This window comes from Rhincodon typus, chromosome 2 (genome assembly GCF_021869965.1).
Source record: "Rhincodon typus isolate 14 chromosome 2, sRhiTyp1.1, whole genome shotgun sequence".
Lineage (NCBI taxonomy): Eukaryota > Metazoa > Chordata > Chondrichthyes > Orectolobiformes > Rhincodontidae > Rhincodon > Rhincodon typus.
The window spans coordinates 29,170,243-29,192,547 of record NC_063333.1 but is presented as its reverse complement, the minus strand read 5'-3'; the positions used below and the strand labels follow the sequence as shown (position 1 = coordinate 29,192,547).

The window sequence follows — 22,305 nt, the reverse complement described above, 5'->3', positions numbered from 1 at the left end:
ACCTGGAACAGTGCTGTGGTAGCCTCACAGAGTGGATTTAGGACTCAATGGGTCATCGACTGTGGCGGCGCCTAGAAGAGGACTCCTTGTTGTGGTAGACCCACAGCATGGACTCAGTGGGTCTTCGACTGTGGCCATGGCGGTGCCTGGAGTGGAGAGTGGTGACGTAAGGGGCCCGGGACACCTTGAAGACACCTTGCGAAAGCCCTGGAGCCGAGTTTGTACACCACTTGTACGGAAGACAAACTCTATGTATCTAATTTATTGTTATTCTTTTTATAACTCAAAATGGTGTATTGCGGCAACAAAACACTTTTCACCATATTTTTCTACATACATGTAACAATAAATAAATAAATAAATAACCTGCAATTACTTTCACCGAGAAGGTAAACAGCAGCAGAGAAAAATTGGGCCAAATTCATTTTTCCATTATGATTTAACATGAATGAATGAGAAACAACCACGATACAAACACAGCTAGAGAAGGAAAGCTGAAAATTTATAGAAATAGAACCAGGAATTGAAAGCATTGGAAATAATGGAATTAAAACATGATGATAGATTACCTGAGAGATAGAGCTGAGGATTAGGAAAAATAAAGGCAAAGGTCTACTTGTAAACCTCCCTCCAAGATAATCAACCATTTTGACTTGAAAATATATTGCTATACCTTCAGTGTCACTGGGTCAAAATCCTGGAGCTCCCTCACTACAGCATTGTGCGCTTACCAAGAGCATATGGACTGTAGCAATTCAAGAACACCGCTCTCCCTATTTCTCACGGGCAGTCAGAGATGTGCAATAAACACTGGTTTAGCCAGTGACAGCTAGCATTCTGTGAATGAATTAAAAGATAATTACTTGGCACTGACAGCAAAAATCAAGTTCCTGTGTTTCCTATTTTATTGGATAGAATTATTCCTTGAATAGAACCGTGATTATGGTATTAGATCTGTAATCAAAAGGTCATAAGTTCAAAACTTACCATGAGAAAGTGTGAAATTCAATAAATCTGATACTCATGTTTCTTAATGCTGTTCAGGGCAAGAAACTGGAATCTGTTCGGTCTGTCCCCAATGTGACACCACAGTTTACTTTGTTGTTGTCAGGGAGATGGAAGAGCAATGAAAATTAGCTTCCAAGTGTCAAAAGTATTCAAGTTTTCAAGAAGAAGCAAGTGATGGGCAAGGGAATCTTGAAGTGAAATAATCTCCACCACAACTGCCTCAGCCCACTTTCATTTTTGTGAGCAATTTGGAAGATGTCTTAAACAAAGGACAAACATCAATCATCTAACAGCTACAATGAAAGTGCTTCAAACAAATCCATTTCTGTAGGTTTCACCCCAATATGCTTCCTCAAGTTCTAAAATCTATCTTCAACATAAAACTTTCCGTTTACAATTGACTAGATAAGTTTCTCAGTAAGCATGACTGGCTTTCCAATACAAATTAGAAGTATTGTTTCAAGTACAGCAGAAACCAGTTAATTGGAGATCCGTGTTTGAAGTGAAACCATCCCGTTTACCAGTCCATCTAACTAGAAGACCAACTCATCAATACCAATTCAAAGCTGCAGTCCTCCACAGCTATATTTATCTGCAAAGTAAAGAAAAATAAATTGACTGGAATCCATTTTGATGTTTTGCTAGCGGACAACTACCCAATTGTATCCATGTAGTACTCACATGGTGTAAATACCTATAATTCTACATTGTACATATGTAAAAACCCTATTCCTGTTTGAAACACAGCTTTTGTGAACCTTGTTTTAGTCAGGATCTTAACTGAAAAAGTTCAATGTTAACGTTATTACTTTCATAAACATAATGGGATTTATTAACATCTGAGATAATAGCTACAATTAAATAAATGTCTCCTTAATTTCATATACTTAGCCATTAACTGCTGGCTTTGCATATGAAATTCAGGTTTTCAATCTCTGCTTCATGAAAATATTTCACTTACAAATCTGAGTACATCCAATATTTGTTATTACAAAAGAACACAGAAGTACAATAAAGAGAGTCTATGCTGTTCAACCAGTTTATTGTTCAGCTCAAAATGATTTCCACGGCAACCACCAGTCAAAGCTGGCAACTCTGGTCATCACCACGGATATCTGTGGGTTGGCCAATCAGAAGGAGTGGCATTAGCACAAATCTAATAAACCTGTATGAACACCATGTTCCCATGACTATAATGATATTATTTCGTAATTAAATGTGTTTTATAGTCAATTTATTTTTCTCATCATTCAGCAGCTTCTTTCATCTGGCATAATTGCTCCACAACAAATGTGATTATTAACTCACAACTATATGCTGGTTTATGCATCAAAGTAATCAACTGTTTCAAGTTGTTATTGCTGGGACAGACTGAACAGTTGACTGTAATGCAATCACGACAGAATGAAATGCAGGCATAAATTGTACTGTTTTGCACTACTTTTGAGGTTAGTCAAGGTAATGCCTTTTCAGTGAAATGCTTCCAATGATCACCTATTATAACAGTGAGATTGATTTGATTAATTTATTGTTGCCACATGTACCGGGATATAGTGAAAAAAAGTGTTTTACATGCTTCTAGGCAGATTGTACCACACAGTGCATCAGGGTAGCAGAAGAGTGCAGAATACAGAGAAAGTACAGAGAGAGAGATCAACATTAACATCAGAAAGGTCTGTTCAAAAGTCTGATAACAGTGGGGAAGAAGCATTGGGCTGTTTTAAGTGTTCTCAGACAATGTTATTAAGTCTGAATTACAAATAAATCAATTTTAATATGTAATTACAAGGAAAGTTCTGTGGACCTATCCAGTAAAACGTAACTGTTCTAGTGGAAACCCAATTGCTATCATGACTTTACATACTCGCTGCGGAATTCAATGCATTTTCAGCCGACTTGTTATGTCATTTAGCTCCCATGAATAAATCCTTATATTCTGGAAGGGACCCAGAGTATTGGAAAATAGCTAATGTAACATCTTGTTCAACAAAGGAGGGAGACAGAAAGCAAGAAACTGTCGGCCAGCCAGCCTAACGTAAGTCACTGGGAAATTTCTAGAACCCATTATAAAGGCAGTTATATCAGGATACTTAGAAAATCATAATATGATCAGACAGAGTTAAATTTTAACTAATTTATTAGAATTCCTTTCAGTAGTAACAAGCAATATAGATAAAGTGGAACCTCTGGACGTAGTGTACTCAGGGGAAAAAAAAGGCATTTGGTACATGTATCACAACACACTAGTTTGCAGGAACAATAAATGATCAGGAAAGCAAATGTAATGTAGCGTCGAGTGCCTGGGAAATGCAATAAAGAAATAGGAAATTTTACTGCAACTCTACAGGACTTTGGTGTGACCACATATGGAACACTATGCACACCTTTGCTCTCCTTATTTGAAAAAGGATATAATTACATTTGAGGCAGTTTGGAAATTATTCACTTGACATTCCTGGAGTGAACAGCATATCTTCTGAAGAAAAGTCAAACAGGTTGGGCCTTTGCCTATTGGGAGTTGAATGTAGGAAACAAGGAGGAGTAGAGGGTTTTTTTCATACTGGATGCCTGTAGCCAGCAGCACGCTTCAAGGATCAGTGCTGGATCTGTTGCTTTTAGTCATTTATATAAGTGATTTGGAAGTGAACACAGGAGCAACAGTTAGTATATTTGTAGATGACACCAAAATTGGTGGTGTAGTGGACAGTGAAGAAGGTTATCTCAGAGTACAACGGGACTTTGATCAGATGGATCAATGGGCCGAGGAGTGGCAGATACAGTTTAATTTGGATAAATTTGAGGTGTTGCATTTTGAAAAAGCAAACCAGGGCAGAACTTATACAGTTAATGGTAGGGTCCTGAGGAGCACTGCAGAACAAAAAGACCTACGAGTGCAGGTGCATAGATCCTTGAAAGTGGAGTTTGCAGGTAGATAGGATAGTGAAAGAAAGCGCTCGGCAAGCTTCCCTTCCTGGGTCAGAACACCGAGTAAAGGAGCTGGGATGTTCTGATGCGGATGTACAGGACATCGGTGAGGTCACTTTTAGAATACTGCGTTCAATTCTGGTCACCCTGCAATAGAAAGGATGATGTTAAACTAGGAAGGGTTCCGAAACGATTTGCAAGGATGCTGTCAGGGTTGGAGGGTTTGAGCTATAGGGAGAGGCTGAATAGGCTGGGGCTATTTTCCCTGGAGGGTTCGAAGCTGAGGGGTGATCATATTGAGGTTTATAAAATGAGTGAGGGGCATGGATAGGGTGAACAGCCAAGGTCTTTTCCCCAGGATAGGAGAGTCCAAAACTACAGGGTAAAGGGTTAAGGTGAGAGGGTAAAGATTTAAAAGGGGCTTGAGGGGCAACATTTCACACAGAGGGTGGTGCGTGTATGGAATCAGTTGCCGGAGGTGGTGGTGGAGGCTGGTACAATACAACATTTAAAAGGCATCTGGATGGGTACATGAATAGGAAGGATTTAGAGGGATATGGGCCAAATGCTCGCAAATGGGACTAGATTAATTTAGGATATCTGGTCAGCGTGGATGGGTGGGACCAAACGGTCTGTTTCTGTGCTGTATAACTGTATACCTCTAAGTCTTGCTTTTAATATGGAGATAAAGAACAAAGAAAATTACAGTGCAGCAACAGGCCCTTCGGCCCTCCAAGCCTGTACCGACATGCTGCCCATCACAGCTGAAACCCTCCGCTTCCTGGGACCGTATCTCTCTATCCCCATTCTATTCATATATTTGTCAAGACGCCCTTTAAAAGTCACTATTGTATCTGCTTCCACTACCTCTCCCAGCAGCGAGTTCCAGGCACCCACCACCCTCTGTAAAAAAAAAACTTGCCTCGTACATCACCTTTAAACCTTGCCCCTTGCACCTTAAACCCATGGGCCCTGGTAACTGACTCTTCCACCCTGGGAAAAAGCTTCTGACTGACCAGTCTGTTCATGCCCTTCATTATCTTGTAGACCTCGATCAGGTCACCCCTCAACCTCCGTCATTCCAGTTTTTCCAACCTCTCCTCATAGCTCAATGCCCTCCATACCAGGCAACATCCTGCTAAATCTTTTCTGTACCCTCTCCAAAACCACCACATCCTTCTGGTAGTGTAGCGACCAGAACTGAACACAATATTTCAAATGCGGCCTAACTAACGTTTTATAAAGCTGCAACACTACCTGCCAATTTTTAAACTTAATGCCCTGGCTGATGAAGGCAAGCATGCCATATGCCTTGTTGACTACCTTCTCCACCTGCATTGCCACTTTCAGTGACCTGTATACCTGTACACCCAGATCCCTCTGCTTATCAGTACACTTAAGGGTTCTGCCATTTACTGTATATTTTCCATCGGGATTAGACCTTCCGAAATGAACTACCTCACATTTTTCTGGATTAAACTTCACCTGCCATCTCCCTGCACAAGTCACCAACCAATCTATATCCTGCTGTATCCTCTGACAGTCCTCAGCGCTATCTGCAATTCCACCAACCTTTGCATCATCTTCAAACTTACTAAACAAACCAGTTACATTTTCCTCCAAATCGTTTATATATATATTACAAATAGCAAAAGTTCCAACACTGATCCTTGAGGAACGCCACGAGTCACAGCCCTCCATTCAGAAACGCATCCTTCCACTGCTACTCTGTCTTCTATGACCAAGCTAGTTTTTTTTATAATCCATCTTGCAAACTCACCTCTGACCCCGTGCGACTTTACCTTCTGTACCAGTCTGCCATGACAGGCCCTGTCGAAGGCCCTCCTGAAGTAGGGGCCCTGTCGAAGGCCTTACTGAAGATGAGGAGAATATTTTTCTCTCAGTGGGTCATTAGTCTGTGGGCTTCTTTTCCCAGTGGAGGGTAGGTCTTTGAAGTTATTCAAGACAGATATTTAGTAGATAAGAGAATCAAGTGTTATGAGGGGCAAACAGGAAATTAGTATTGTGACTGCAATCAGATCTTCTTAAATGACAAGACAAGCTTGAACGGGCCAATGACCTGGTCTGGCTCCTACATCTTGTGCTCCTAAACAAATCTTTTGGACTAAAAAAGATTGGAGCTTCATTAAGAGTATTCCTTGCTATCCCCCTCATGACTTGTGAACCGGTACATTTTTGCGCAGTGTCTGACTGCAGTGCAGGAGCAGATAAGATATCCTGGATGTATGTTCTGTTATCAATTTTTCCCTCAAAGTGGCAACACAGGTAGCCAAGGTGATTCAGAAAGCATATGGCATGCTTGCCTTCATTGTCCAGGGCATGGAGTACAAGTGTTGTCAAAACATGTTGCAGCTATATAAAACCCTTGTTTAGGCCGCATTTGGAGTACTGTGCACGGTTTCAGTCACCACATTACCAGAAGGATGTGGAAGCTTTGGAGAGTGTGCAGAGAAGGTTCACCAGGATGTTGCCTGGTCTCGAGGGCATCGATTAGGAGGAAAGGTTAAAAAGACTAGGATTGTTTTCACTGGAAAGACGGCGGCTGAGAGGGGACCTGATAGAGGTCTCCAAAATTATGACAGGCACAGACAGGGGGCATAGTCAGAGGCTTTTCCCCAGGGATGAAGTTTCAACTACAAGGGGACACAGGTTCAAGGTCAGCTGGGTAAGTTTAAGGGAGATATGCGAGGGACGTTTTTCACGCAAGGATTGGTAGCAGCCTGGAATGCTCTGCCAGAAGAGGTGGTGGAAACAGGCACATTGAAGACATTTAAGAGGCATCTAGATGAGTACATGAATAGGGAGGGAATAGAGGGATACAGGTCAAAAAATGGCAGGTTTGTTTTTAGATTAATTAGGGCATGATGGTCGGCACAGGCTTGGAGGGCCAAAGGGCCTGTTCCCGTGCTGTACTTTTTCATTTGTTCATTTTCATTTATTCATTAGTTCTGAGCTCTTTACAAATAGTGAAGCAATATAACAGTTCTAGTGAGCGGCATCTTTTGAGTTCCTGTATGGCTACAGACAGTGAACAGTCTGTGCTCCCTCAGTGTGCATCAAACTTCCCATGCATCCATAATAAATACTTCACAAGAATGCTCTAATGTAGCTAGGCACAGTAGAATCTCACCAGGAATAGCTGTCCTTGGGTAGGACCAGGTTACAGACGCCTTAGTGACAAAACAATACGACTCTTCTCTCGCGTGCAAAACATAACAATCCAGGGCTTTCTTTACAACTGAGCCCCCAAGACGACTAAATGGAAAAAGAAAGCTGAATATTTCATTCCACTTTAAATGCCATTGGTGGTTTATTGCAGCTCTTTCTGGAAATCCTACCCCAGGCAAGAGTCAGAGACATAGGGTGTGTACTGATGCCATTCTGTGAAGTCAGTCAATCGATTCTCTTTCAAAACAGCCTCCCCTTATTGGATCAAAGCCACCTACAAACACTGTGTTGATGATATTTTCGGGGTGGGACAGTATGAAAGGTCATAAGGCTTTCACAAAATTGCAAATGGAGAAAAATATGACAAGTGAAGGAACAAACAAAATCTGATGTTTTTCCAGATTAAGTTAAAAGATTAAAATCTAGCCTTGATCCCAATTCTTAGTTCAAACTGATTGTAGCTAGTTTTTGCCAATACGTACATCGTGACAATTGATCACTGCCCGTGGCCATTGAAGAGATTAGGTCATAAAAGCTTTAATGTGCTCACAGCATCTCACTTGAGAACTTCAATCACTTGTCTTCTGAAAATAATGGAGAAAGTACAGGTGTCCTGGCAATGTTTTTAAAATGCCGAATACAGCTTTTCTTTTTGGTTGCAATTAATTTCAATCCCCCTGAGTTTGCTTCATTCCATGGCTTCCTGAAAATTCATCATAATGGCAAAATAACAGCATAATCATTTCTAAAGTTTATACCTTCATGTCTTCCAGCAAATCCATCTGGGAGGCTCTCAATAATGATTCCGAGCTAAAGTGGGAGCACTGTAACATGCTTCCTCTACTGGGATTTCACTACTTATACCATGACTTAATGAAGATCCGACTACAAAAACCTGCAATTTTAATTGAGGAATGAAGACTTACTTCAGCACATTATGTAGGTACACATAAAAAAGCTGTCAGTTTCAATCGTTATAAAAAGTCCATGGGCAAAACACAGGCTCTAAATCGAAAGTATCAGTTACAGCAATTCTATCATTTGGAGCCATCTTGAGAAATTACATATTTTTTTAAAAAAGTCACTGCTTGCCTAAATAAAGCACTTCAAAGCATAATTATTTAGATCACAGACATGCTGTTGGAATATCTACAGTCCAAAAGATGAGTAAAAATATTTTGCAAAGGCAGTGAAAAGCTGAAATCATTTTCCATATGAATCAACAAAGATCATTAATTGTGTAGTTTTAACATGATCCCTGTCTCGTGTGGTGCATTGCTTATACCTGTTTAAATAAATGACAAACCACAAGCAAGAATTCTCCTCTGGTAAACAGAAGTTAGTCATCCAGAAATTTTACATCAGAAAAATTTAAATCTTATGAAGCACTGGGACTTATCACATGTATGCAATGCTGCCCTGACGAATCTCTGAGAATTAATCTAAATCCACTTGCCATTTCCAACAAATTGCAATCATAATCTAAACCAGAAAAATAAAACTATTTCCAGACTAACATTCGAGAATGTTTTGTTCCTGTTTTGTTCATTGCAGGGCTGTTTACAGATTATGTAAATACGTTGCAGTGATTTTGAATGTAACATTGGTTACATTTCTAATTTCTTGCCTCGTAGATGTATAGTAACATGAATACACTTACAAATTTATCTCAATAGAGGAAGAGAAATACAAGTCAGTCAGGCAGCATAAATTTCAGAAAATCCGCTTCAGAAGCCAGCAAGGGTCGTGTCATTAAACATTTTTAAAGCAGAATTAGATAAGTGTCATACTTGGCTAGAGATTCAACGGTTATTGGGGGGTGGATAAGAATACAGAAACCAAAACAGACACAGGTCAGCCATGATCTTAATGAATGGCAGAGCAGGCACAAGGGCTGAGTGGTCTACTTCCACTTTTATGCTCGTAAAATCACGAGCGAAATTCAGGCAAGGCTCATTTGCAGTGGTCATTAGACAAAGCTGGTCATAGACTGTTAATTGGCCAACAATTTAAAACATTACTTAATCAGCATCTCCCTCCTGAAAAATGACTACCATAGTCTAACACTAACACAAAGTGATGCCGTAGCAGCTGTGATCAATTGTACTTGCATCAGTATTTCTATACACTTTGTATGGCGTGAAACGCTCATAATTTCTTTCGTTCCTTAATATCCACATTAAACATATCAATTAGGGATAAATGCTTCCTGTAAAAGCATTGATTCACATTGCCATATTAGTAACTATTAAAAAAAGTGCATTTACCTGAACATGTCGCCGAGACCCTTCAACATCCCTTTCTTGGCTTTAGTCTTGTCTTTGTCTTTTTCTTTATCCTTCTCTTTGTCTTTCTTCTTTTCTCTCTCTTTCCCAGTCTTCTCTTTCTTTCTGTCCTCCTTGCTTCTGGAGCCATTGACCTGTTTCTCCATCGTCCCCGTCAGATGTCCACCAGCCAGCGATGGCTGATCACTGGCTGTTGATACAGACTCTCTGCCTGATCTGGAACTCTCCTCGGTATCTTCTTCCACTGTGAGTTAGAAACAAAAGTTTATTACTGGCATGGAATGCTTAAACTGAAAATCTGAACAAATTTACACAAAAAGCGACAATTCCAGCTGGACAGCAAATTTGGAAGAAGTCTGAAGTTACAATCACGGAGAACTGTCTCTTCAGAAATCATCCCTTGGCACTGGAAATAACAATTTAGATGTCCAGCCTGGCATCACATTCAATTTGCAAATTATAGGTATTGATGAGTAACATCACTTAAATTGCATTAACAATATTAGACGTTTTTAGGATCTGTTGTTTGAGATGCCATTGCTTTCTTTCTGCCACCAGTTTTTAACACTATTTTTTACCTCACACCCAGTCGTACCCAATTTTGGGGCTTACTGCAAGATGCAATGTGCTGGAGGGTGCCAGTGAATAATAACCCAAGGTGGGCAATTTTGCTATCATTCACTGCATCCAAATTCATTGTTGGACGACTGTTTTCCCATCTCCAGGAACAGCTGCGTTGATGGTACTTTCACCTCTTGTGTCAGAAGGCTGAGTTCAAATCCCACACAAGTGCAGTACTGAGGTGCAGCTGATTGTCAGATTCGACATTAAACTGAGGACCAGTCGGTCAGGGGTGGGGAGGTCAAAAGATAGGTACCAAAGCGCGAAATGAACAGGAATCGGAAGTTCTCTGTGAGATGTGGCCAACACACACCCTTCAAACACCACCATGAAACACTCACTGCTTGTTGGATCTTGCTTTGCTAGATTAGATAAAAATGCAAGATTTTTTTCTTTCTCTACCATTAAAGTTGCAAATTTACTCATGGTCTGGGGTACATCCTTACTGTGACTTTCTAGGTGTGAATATTAGTTGGAGAATTATCACATTATTTCACCACTTTACTTAAGTGAACATGAATGCCAGGGAAAAGTCTCTGTGGAGTTGTTCTGATATTAAATTAAAGCCTGTGCTTATGGCAGTGGATCCCAATTCACAGTTGGATCCCAATCAATTGCTACCTGAAAATAAATTTCTCAAGATGCTAAAGCCAACTGCCAGAACAATCCACTTTCGTGGATTCTTTCCAACCTGAAACAGTCTGAATTCGTTAGGTTAATGTCATGACCCAGTTAGCAGCGCGAAATTCACACCATCTAGGAAAGGGCAACAACGTAGTCAAAAGCCTTGTATGCTTTTCATTGTCAGGCAAGTCCAAGGTAAATGACTCTTCCACAACAACCTGTCTTTAAAATATGCATTTAACACAGTCAAAATTTCCAAAGTGTTTCATAAAAACAGTGTGCAGAAATTTGGACCAAAGTTACAGTTAAACAGCTGGTCAAAACCTTGATCAAAGAGGTAAGGAGCATCTTAAAATAAGTTGGACTGGCTTTGGAAAGCAAATTCTGGAGTTTAAGGCCTTGGTCAGTGAAGGCAAAGCCGCAATGGTAAAGTGATAAAAATCAGAGATATGTGTGTGGCAAAAATTGGAGGATTCCTTGCATTCAAGGGAGGGACACAATCACAGTCTTGAAAATGACTGATATTAAAGAACTCTTTTTTTTTTAAGGTGTTATGCTGTTATACCCCTATGAGCAATTATGGTTGCTACATAAAATGAGAAAGTTACCAGGTAAATATGGTACATATTTTTAAAAAATCACTTCAACATGCTCAGTCATGAAATGCTGGAATTGACTGCTATCAGAAACAGTAAATTCCAATTCACTGAAGCATTCAAAAGGGAATGAGATCAATTTCAGATTTACCAAGAGGCAGACAGAATTATGTTTGGGTAGGATTTAAAGAAAGTTAGACTGTGTTCTGAAAATGACGTGACTGATAAGAACAAACTGAATCGGACGAACCACTTTACTTCCATATTCTTAAATGTTGAACTGTTAGTCAGGGATTCATTCATTCATTGTACCTTTTCTGGTCATCCGAACTACTTTAACACTTTCCCTCCTGGCCACCCGTTGACCACAATCTCCAATCTGTCCATAGTTCTGCTACAAATATTTCACCCAAGCCCCACTCATCCATCAGTCAAGTCTCACAAACCTGCACTGGATGCCCATTTATAAACGTAAAATCTGTGTCCTCATCCTTAAATCCGTCAACTATCTCAACCCACTGTGTTTCCTTTTCCCAGCCCTCTGTCTTCACCCATTCTACATATGAGGTCATCAGAAGTCACCTTCTGCATCTCCTCACTGTGCTATTAAAAATACAAGCCTTCAGCCACCCTTGTCAAAATCTATGGAATTCTCTCCTTCAAGTCCTTTTCCTTAAACTCTTTTTCCCCTTTTAAAAACCTCACACAAACACATTTCTTGAGCAAACTTTTCAGCTGTCCATTTTGTGAAGTGCAATGTGCCTTTTCTTTTCTAAGAAATAACACAGTAAGGTTATAAAGCTTGCATGTTGTTAGCTTACAAAGAAATTCAAGCACCAAGTCAAGATCACATTTCAAGCCACTTCATCCAGTATGACTCTGGGTTTCATTTCAAAAGTTCACACAAACCTTTGACTTATTTGGAGGGAGTTATAATGCAAGCAATTCAAGCCACCACTATTTTACTGATTGTAGGCACTTAAACATTGAAAGAAACTGAAATTAGTTGTCTAAAGAGGAGGAACCAACTTTAAAAAAATTCCAATTTTTTTGGAACTTGCAAGACTGAATCTGAAATTTAAAAATGGGAAAATTGTAAAGAGCTGGCAAATCTATCAAAGGCACACTGAAGCAATGCCAATGTAATTGTAATAGTGCTGAAGCACAGCAGAGCACAATGTCAAAGGAACATCTTCGAGTGGAATAAATCAAATGGATATAAAAAAGCCTAATTATCGACATGAGCTGTACCATTTCTCGGGGCATTATCAAACTGATACCGACTTCTTTGCTGGTGTAAGAATAAAACCTGTGGTAATTTAAACATTAATGTATTCCATGTTATGTGAAATTCATGTATAAGCAGCATATTATTGTTCACGACAACTGAATTATTCCCCCCTTTAGTACAAGTCATTCTTATGAGGTTCATATGAATACCAAAATAAATGCATGCCCCTCATACCATAGGCTATAAACAGTATAAAATGGTGACAATGATGTTTAAACTTCAGCTAATACTCATTTTGGAACATACAAAATGAGAACCTAATGATTCAAAATCCCACTAATGTTTCTCGATCTTAATGATTTGCTCTCAAGTAACAAATGAGAAATTGTAATCTTAATTCTCCTGGGACTCTCGATATGTACAATGGCAAACAATTCTCTTACTTAGATTCAATAATTTTGCTGATAACTACAACTGTTGTCACTGCTGCATAAGGAATAAAGCACTGATTCTCAAACAGAATAGTAGCATGATATGTACTCAAACTGGTGACTAGATTAAGAAATAAACTGGTGTTCGTTAAGAGTTAAATTTTGTTGGTTCTTCCTTCTTTAATTCAGACTTTGTGTTTTAACACATGGTGTAAACATTTTTTATAATCAATGAATTGGACTTTTGGAGGCCCCAGTTCTCCAAATTACTAGTTAGATGTATCATCTTGTGAAAGCTTGGCATGTAATTAAGAGCGCAAAATCTGCTTACTGAAACACATGCCTTTTCGCCTCAAACCCTGTTAAATATCAACGTTTTCCAAATGAAAACCAACCACAAGAAATTCTATTTTAGCATTTAACTTACAGGATTTATTTTGTTGCATTAAATTTAGCTGGGTGACAAAATTCAAGTCAGAGAAGAATTTTCCAAAGGAAATAACTGAAAGATTTAGGCAACTTCATTGCTACCTACTCAGAAATTGCAGCACAGCAAGTCTTGAAAGCAAAATCCATTTTGCAAAACTGACAGGTGGTTTTATCCATAGAAAGCATTTAATCCACACTTGAGAATTGAAAGAGGAAATTATACTTTGTGTGTCCAAGCCATCAAAGTTCTTAGCCTACCTTGCTGTTTATACTTGTTAGACACCTAGAACACACTGCAAGGGTGAAATTACATTGTGTGACATCCTACATTTACGGTTGGCTAGAAACCAAGTTAAAACTGACAATATCAGCATAAAACTATAACAGTGCCCTTCTCTCAACATAATGACTAACCATGTAATACAATCTTGCTCCACTTTCAGAAGCATTTCCAACTAGCCACAATCCAGAGGTAGAGGTTCTTCACTACTAGGGTATAAAGTGACATCAAGGTGCACTCTAGGCATTACGATTACTATCACCAAATTCTGCCTTCAGTGAAGGGAATACATTTATTAATTTGATACAAACATTATTGATTTGCTTAATCACATCCATTTTCATCAAAAACATTTGGAACTAACCATTCTGCAAATGGCTCTTGAAAGAAGCTTCCACGTGCACATTTAAATTGCTAAGTGAAAGGAAGAATGGTCCTCAATAAAACAACAATGAAAACAATTTTTGTAAGAAGACAGGGCTTAGTATAGAGCTAAAACGCAACAAAGCAGAGACAGTGAGGATAATGTTTGATACTTGCTTGAACTAATTAAGGAATGGGCAGACCTTTCACATTCCATACTCAAAGCCAACTATGGGAATCTGGAACCACTTTCAGCTCTGGCTTCATTTGAATGGCAATGACAAGTTGCAGGCTTCTTCATCTTACTCCTTGTGTCGGGTCAAGGAGGAGAGAGGGAGGATGGGTGGGGTGGTGATAGGTTGGATACAGGAAGGGGGTAGGGTTCAATCCCCACTACCCCTCCCTGCATCCAACTTATCACCACGCCACCTACTTATCCCCACCCCACCCCATCCTCCCTCCTGCCTCCGTGACCCGACACAACCTGTCCATCTTCTCTTCCACCTATCCACCCCACCCATCCCATTGACCAATCCCCACCATTCCCTACTTGCATTCACCTATCACCATCCCACCTACCTTCCCTGACCTGACCCCTCCTCTCTCTATTTATTTCCCAGCTCCCTTTCCCCTCCCCATTTCTGAAGAAGGGTCCCAGCCCGAAACGTCAACTTTTCTGCTCCTCTGTTGCTGCGTTCTGTGTTCCTTCAGCTCCACACCGTGTTATCTCTGACTCCAGCATCTGCAATTCTTCCTATCTCCTTCATCTTACTCCTTGAAGCTCTGTACAAATTACATATTATTTACAGCCCAAATATAGGCCATTCGGCCCAATTGTTGCACGATGGTGTTTATGTTCCATATGAGCCTCTCTCTTCTCACTGCACTTCATCACACTATATCAACATAACCATCGATTTTTTTCACCCTTATTTAATTACCCATTTCACCTTGAATGGATCCATGCTGCCTGCCAGTTTCACATTCCAACTAATCTCTGCAGGAAAGAAGTTTCTCCCAAATAAACATTTCTGCCTCTCCGTCAGCATTAGACTGTTCGATACCTGCTACAAATGAGTGGAGCACAGCTGACCTAAGCATTTGTACTTGAGAAAACTACGGCTTGCAACTAACCCAGATATGAATAATTAAGCAATTTCCCATTTAAAACAAGGTTTCCTGCTCACCCAATTGCAAACCTGACTGGAAAACACATCAACTAGATATCTGCTCACCCAAATCTCAGATTTGCAATTACCAACTGCTCACTTTTTAAGTGAGAAACAGGAAGCTAACAAATGAAAACTGGGCTCAGTAACTTTTCACCAATACAATTTATGTGTACATTATAAATAAAATTGTGTGCACTACACAATGTTACAACAATTAAGATAGCAATTAAATTCACCTTAAAATCCTTTGTCACCCTACACTAAAGTTGAAAACGTGTTTATTTAAAAGATCTGTTTGAGCATGTAACTAAGTACCAATAGACACAGCACTTCCGAAATTAATTCCATTCTGATGGGTTTGCAACCGGAATAAATTATTGTATTCAATTATATTACGTACATGTTTCCATCCCTTCATCATCATCATCATCTTCTTCTGCGGGTTTGTCGTACGACTTGTCAATAGCAGCCCGGAAACTTTCGTTGCAACCCCGCCCTCTGATGATTCGCGGTCGTGGGCGATGGAAAGGAATGTCACTATTCAAAGTTACTTCAGCAACTGCTGTCTGCAGGCTTTCTAACGAGCTTGATTTCTTCAGTCCTAATGAAGGCCCAACATCCCTGGTCGAGGAGCCTTGGAGGTCAAGATACAAAGTTGTTAATTAAGTTTGCTTTGGTAGCTGAGGACCAAGTCTGGATATTTGATTATTCATCTCTGGCATACGACTCCTCAGGGACGTTCAAATATAATTCAGATAACGTTCACTATATTCATTTGTGGATAGCTAGAGATTTATTGCTTTGAAGAACGATAGGAACATTTTAGCACAGTCACAGAATGTGACAGGTCAGCAGTGCTGCACCATTGCTGTTCACAAACAAACATAATAAAAGCAATGCCGGGACTGGAGTGCTTGGCTTGATTTCTTTAAAAAGCTAGTTTGACATTTACCGCTCACAAGACATAAATTAAAATGCTGAAAGTAGGTTAAAAATAACCTTTGACATTATCCCAGTGTTTGGTTACTGATTGAAATACCTGTCCATTGGCTAATTGAACCATTAATTGTTACCTCATTAAAGTCTGGTCTCAGTTAAATGGCACCAGTTTTCCCAAAGTCCAAGTAAACATTACAAGGAGTTCAGAAACTGCAGTTTCCCAGGAACATGAACTTTAAGTGCAAGAACATGTTTACACTTCTCACAGTATTCTTCAGGGACAGTCATTTGGGTTATGATCTTATACTCCCAGAATACAGTAAAAGCAATGATGGATTACATAAATAAGCTGGGTAACGCTGCAGTTGGGTGGTCATTGACAGGGGCTATGGTGTGGTACAACAGAATCCTGCCTTTTGGATCCCCAAAGAAGGTGGATAAACACAGATTTAGAATCAAAATACATCTGTTCTATTTCTACCACACATGATGAATGCCAGTGTATCAGGGATGTATGTGAAGGGAAGGAAGATTAACAAAGTCCAAGATTACAATTTGATCTGTAGTTTCAGCAACTTCTACGCTTGGTTGTTGCTTTTATAAAGAAAATCCCCAACAATTCAAGTATGCACAGACCCTGGATGTCACCTTATCTTCAATCTGATATTTTGTGTTAAAATTAATCTAATACTAGGAGGGACTGCAAAAATCTCAAATAAAAAGTCAGTTAACAAGAGTATTTCGACCTGAAGCACAGGTAACGTCTGTTGTAACATAAAATCCTGACATAATTAGTTTTCTCAATTCATGCCCTCAAATTTATGTCGCATATAACCCAAGGAATTTTCAAAATTATTGTCCATTAAATAACAGAGGTCATTGCCAAATAAATAAAAGAGAATCCTTTGAGAAGAAAGCTTCGACATTGCGAAGCTAGTATTGAACGGAAAAGGAACAATTCACTATAACTGTGAAGAAAAGGAAGGAATGTTCGAAATGCCGTGATAATTATAGAATTGTCATATAGTATGTAATATTGCTCCTTGCCTTTTGCTCTGGACAGTATAATACTGCTAACATCACACCATATTTCATTCAGTACCATAGCCATTTGGGTAGCAGAAATTTCAAGCTGAAGACTTCCCACTCAGTGGGATAGCAAAGCTCAGGAAGTGCCCTTCACTATGAGGACTGTGTGCATGTACGTTTGAGAGTTGGAGAGAAGAAAAAAGTCTATAGATTTGTACTTGGCTTATTCCCTTCTCATCACTATACTGAGAACAGAAAGATTAGTTGGACTATATGTGAAGAACAGGAGAATGAATCTAATTAGATCAAGGAGCAGTCACAGGGTCAACTGACAATTTGCTTGAAACATTGTCAGTTTCTTCATAAAAACAACCAAGAATAGGAAGTGCTAAAATTACAGAATGAGTTGTAATCTCATACCTTGTTCACCTCCGTTCTTGTCAAGTATATCCGTTACCCTGGCATTCATCATGTGTAGAAGTTGAACAGATGTATTTTAAGTTGATTATGGTACGGCTTGTTTCTTTCCAGATATATTGTACCTTTATCCTGATCCCATAAGCCTTGTTATTAGGACGACCTACTTCCACCTCTCAAACAATGCCACACCATAGCCCAACCACAGTAGAATGCTAGAAATAAAAGCAAAAGGAGGCTAATTTGGCCTTTACAGTCTGCTCCACCATTAAATAAGATCATAGCTAATCTTCTACCTCAGCACAACCTTGCTTGCTATCCACGTATTTCTTATTTCCCTTAGTTTTCAAAAATCTTAGGTCTTGAATATACTGAACAGTTCTTGGGGATAAAAAATTTCAAAGATTCACAAACTGTTCAGTGAAGAAATTTCTCATCTTAGTCTTAAATGGCCAATCCCATCTTCTAAGACTCTGATCCTGTGATCTAAATTCTCTAACCAGGGAAAACATTTTCTTAGCATTTGCCCTACCAATCTCCCTGTAAGAATTTTACATGCTTCGAAAAGATCATCTCTCCATTCTTCTAAACTTCAGAGAATGTCTGTCAAGTCTACTCAATCTCTCCACATAGGGCATCGCGGTTACCCAGGAACCGGTCCACTAAACTATCATTGCACTCCCCTGAGGTAAAGGAGTCCTAAACTTCATTTTATTGCTCTGGGTGTGGCCTCACCAATGCTCTGTATAATTGGATTAAGATTTCTTTATTCTAAAAATTTGCAACAGAAATTAACACTTTGCCTTCCTTATGACTTGCTTTGTGTATGTTAACTTTGAAAGCTTCAGATAAAAGGGCACCCAGGCCTTTCATCCACATCTTTATCACTTCTGGACTCAACCTTTCCAGTTCCCTCCAGGCCAGCATCCTATGCTCCACATTGTGTGTACTTCAGATCATCCCTTGCAGTATGCATCCTATTTCACACCAAGACTGCCCACGTCCTTGCTGATCTGCAATGCTTTCTCATATCTCAATGTGTCACTTACAAGATTCTGTCCCCTCCCACCTAAACTTCTCCGTTGCCTTTCCTTTGCCTATCTCTGAAAAATTTCCAAGTACTACCATACCCAATTGTCCAATAACTCCAGATTCTTTACTCGCACATTCTGAGCAACACTTCTCTCCTCGTCTCATGACTGTCATTTTGCCATCAATTTTCAGGCTCCACAGTCAAGAATCTAGTCGTCCAAAAACATCGAGGCTCCCACTCAGCCTGTCAGATCAAGTTTAAAATGATCTGTCTGTCCCCCTCCTTGAGGCCACCTTCTGGTAAAACCCTCATCCATGCTTTTATTACATTGGGACTCGACTGTTCCAAAGATCTCTGGTAAGCTTCCTGTTTTAAAAGCATCATTCAAAGTCTAAAATATAATTGCTTTATACTGCACTTATTTTTCCACTATTTCCTTCCTTGAAAAGATGTTCCCATTATTCTGGCTGAGTGCACATGGGGCTTGGAAAATATAGACAAAGTGCTCATTTCAACATTGATCTGGAAAATTTAAGCTTTAATCATTCTGAAGAAAAAGAAAGTAAGTTTTCATGCCTGTTTTTAGTTTTCTAATCAGTATTTTTAGTATAAACAGTGAGGAGTCATGATATTTGGGAGGTTCATGAAACCTAACAGTTTAGCAAAGTGCATTAATCTCAGTCAAGAAACAGTCATTGCCAGTGGCAGGCTCACTGATCAGGTCATTCAAGCTTCTTTAGGTTATTTAAATTATTTACATCACCTCACAAAAAAAAAACTTAGTAATGTCTCTCAGCTCGCCTCCTCACCGTCACTGGTGTACAGTTCAGTGTGTCGTTTCAGTTTAGTTCCTTGTGACCAATCTCACAACAGCATGGACCTATCCAATTTTCTTGGAAAGTACTCCAGCAATTAGCATAGTTACTGGCTCTCAACGCAGGAAACTGGTTTAGAATAAAAACAGTTTCTGCCTTCAAAAATACAAACAAAGAACACAAATACAAAGCTATCCGAGGAATGATTTGAATTTAGAGCTTACATCAGGCCATGTTAGATTGAAGGCTCATTTCAAAATATTATGAAAAGCTAACTGAAGGAAAACAGATGAATGGCACAGAATCTTAGCTGTGCCCATTCCCATGTTCTGCACGGGTCTTAAAGGTTAAAATAATTTATCAACTACTTAACTGGGATACGACATCACTAACCAGTATGTACACAGAGCAGTTACGTGGCATTAAAACTGGCAATTCCCAAATTTGTTTTTTGAACAATGTTCATCATCTGACTGAGTGAGTTTAAAAGAAAAAAAATGGCTGTTTAATTTTCCAGTGTCAACAAATCATGGAAGCTAGCTGCTGGATTAATCTGCAGGTCATGTCTGTGGCAGACATCAGGAGAGTAGACTTCACATGCCCAACAGATGTGAGGACATTCCATAATCAGCTGAATATTTTTGCAACTTGGGGAGAAAACAACAAATCCACACGACTAACTCTTCCCATCTGTTGGCTTGATCTAAACCAAGTCAATTCTACTGAAAAGAGACAACATTGCTGAGTGCATTTGTACCAGAGTGGTCTTCCTTACCAGTCAATAGACTGAAATCACAAATTACTTGTTGCCTCATTTTATCCTGCTGGTTTGTCACAAAACAAACACACTGTATAAAACCACGCAGCAGTCTAACAACCAACCCAGTGTAGCCATGACACCTGGATTTGTTTTCATGAAATGTTAAATGAACCAATGTTCAAGTGCACGGAGTTTGCTCTTTAACATTTTGTTGAAACATAAGTAAAACAAAACTCAATCATTAAAAAAAAAACAAAACCTGTCAGGAGCTATTCTGAAAGAATGACAACTTAAGTGCTAGAAATAAATCCTTTAAACTGAGTATTTGACTCACAAGTATGACTTTTGTTTTAATTTTATAGACCTGTGCTTTTACAATTTTTCAGTTTGTACTAGAGAAAGCTCACAATGGTTTCCTTTTTTTAAGGCAAGAGCCAAACAAAGTAAATGGCCTGCCAAATGAATTCTTCAAAGTGGATGATGCAAAGCACTATTTTTACTGGGGAGAATTGAACAAATTGCTAATACATATGTTTCATCCTTTTTCTGTAACTGAATTTTAAAATTAAATATTTACTTTGGAAGACACAGGTGGCTTAGTGGTTAAGACATGGTTTTTAACCACAGGCCATCCAAGTTCAAATCTCTGAAGGGTGAGGGCCAGGACTTGTTATTAAAACAAAAAGAAAAGAATTTGTACACTCAGCCTTTAAAAGAAGCAATCTTTTTAACTTGTTGCTGAATTAGGACCATTCGCATTTCTTACCAACAGAAAATTTTGCACATTGAAAACTCAAGCTCATGAACAACTCCAAATGAATTCTTCCAGATGCAGAGGGATCTGGGTGTCCTTGTGCATGAATTGCTGAAGGTTAGAATGTAGACAGAGCAAGTAAATAGTGAAGCTAACAGAATGCTGTCATTTATTGAGAGTGGGAACTGAATACAAACATAGGAGATGGTTTCAATGTTATGTTTCAATGAATCAGGATATTGCTGAGACCATATTTGCTGTACTGTGCACTGTAATGGTCACCTTTTTAAAGGGTGGATATAAGTGCATTGATGGTAGTTACAGAAGTTTTACTAATCTAATACCCAGAATGGGCAGGTTGTCTTATGAGGAAAGGCTGAACAAGCTGGGTTTGCACCCACTAAAGCTCAGAATTTAAGAGGTGAGTTGGTTGAAACTCTCTTAGAATTTAGAATTAGAGGTCACTGTTTAAAAATCAGAGGTCACCCGTTAAAATAATGATTAGGTCAAATGTTTTCTTGCAGAGGATCATGAGTCTTTGGATCTCTCTCCCTAGAAAGGCAATGTTCCTTGAATTTTTTTAAATTCATTCACAACATATGGGCATTGCTGGCTTGGCCAGCAGTTATTGCCTATCCTTATTTTCCCCGAAGAGCAGTTAAGAGTCGGCCACATTGTTGTCAGTTTGTAATCACATTCAGGCCAGACCAAGTAAGGACAGTAATTTCCTTCTGTAAAGGACGTTAGCGAAGGAACTGATGTTCTTATTTGATCTGGCCTACATGTCAAGGCAAAGGTAGTTAGATTCTTGTAAAAAGCAAGGGGTTGAAATGTTATCATGGAAGGTGGGAATGTGGATTTAAGGTTACAATGACATCAGCCATAATCTTAGACAACAAGGTGCAGGGCTGGATGAACACAGCAGGCCAAGCAGCATCATAGGAGCAGAAAGGCTGACGTTTCGGGCCGAGACCCTTCATCAGAAAAGGGGGAGGGGAAGGCGGTTCTGAAATAAATAGGGAGAGAGTGGGAGGCGGATAGAAGATGGATAGAGGAGAGGATAGGTGGAGAGGAAACAAACAGGTCGAAGAGGCGGGGATGAAGCCAGTAAAGGTGAGTGTAGGTGTGGAGTTAGGGAGGGGATAGGTCAGTCCAGGGAGGACGGACAGGTCAAGGGGGCGGGATGAGGTTAGTCAGTAGGAGATGGGGGTGCGGCTTGAGGTGGGAGGAGGGGATAGGTGGGAGGAAGATCAGGTTAGGGAGGCAGGGACGAGCTGGACTGGTTTTGGGATGCGGTAGGGGGAGGGGAGATTTTGAAGCTTGTGAAATCCACATTGATACCATTGGGCTGCAGGGTTCCCAAGCAGAATATGAGTTGCTGTTCCTGCAACCTTCGGGTGGCAT

At 39.7% G+C, this 22,305-nt stretch overlaps 1 protein-coding gene across 1 annotated transcript in view; it reads right to left on the bottom strand.

The window, feature by feature from the left end:
- The window catches only part of pard3aa (par-3 family cell polarity regulator alpha, a), a 782,893-nt gene that overhangs the window by 182,660 nt on the left and 577,928 nt on the right, over window positions 1-22,305 (bottom strand). Inside the window, exons 19-20 of the mRNA XM_048606721.1 lie at window positions 15,555-15,788; window positions 9,390-9,651 (exon numbers count right to left, since the gene is read on the bottom strand). Of these exons, the coding sequence (XP_048462678.1) occupies window positions 9,390-9,651; window positions 15,555-15,788 (496 nt within the window). The remainder of the gene's footprint in view (window positions 1-9,389; window positions 9,652-15,554; window positions 15,789-22,305) is intronic.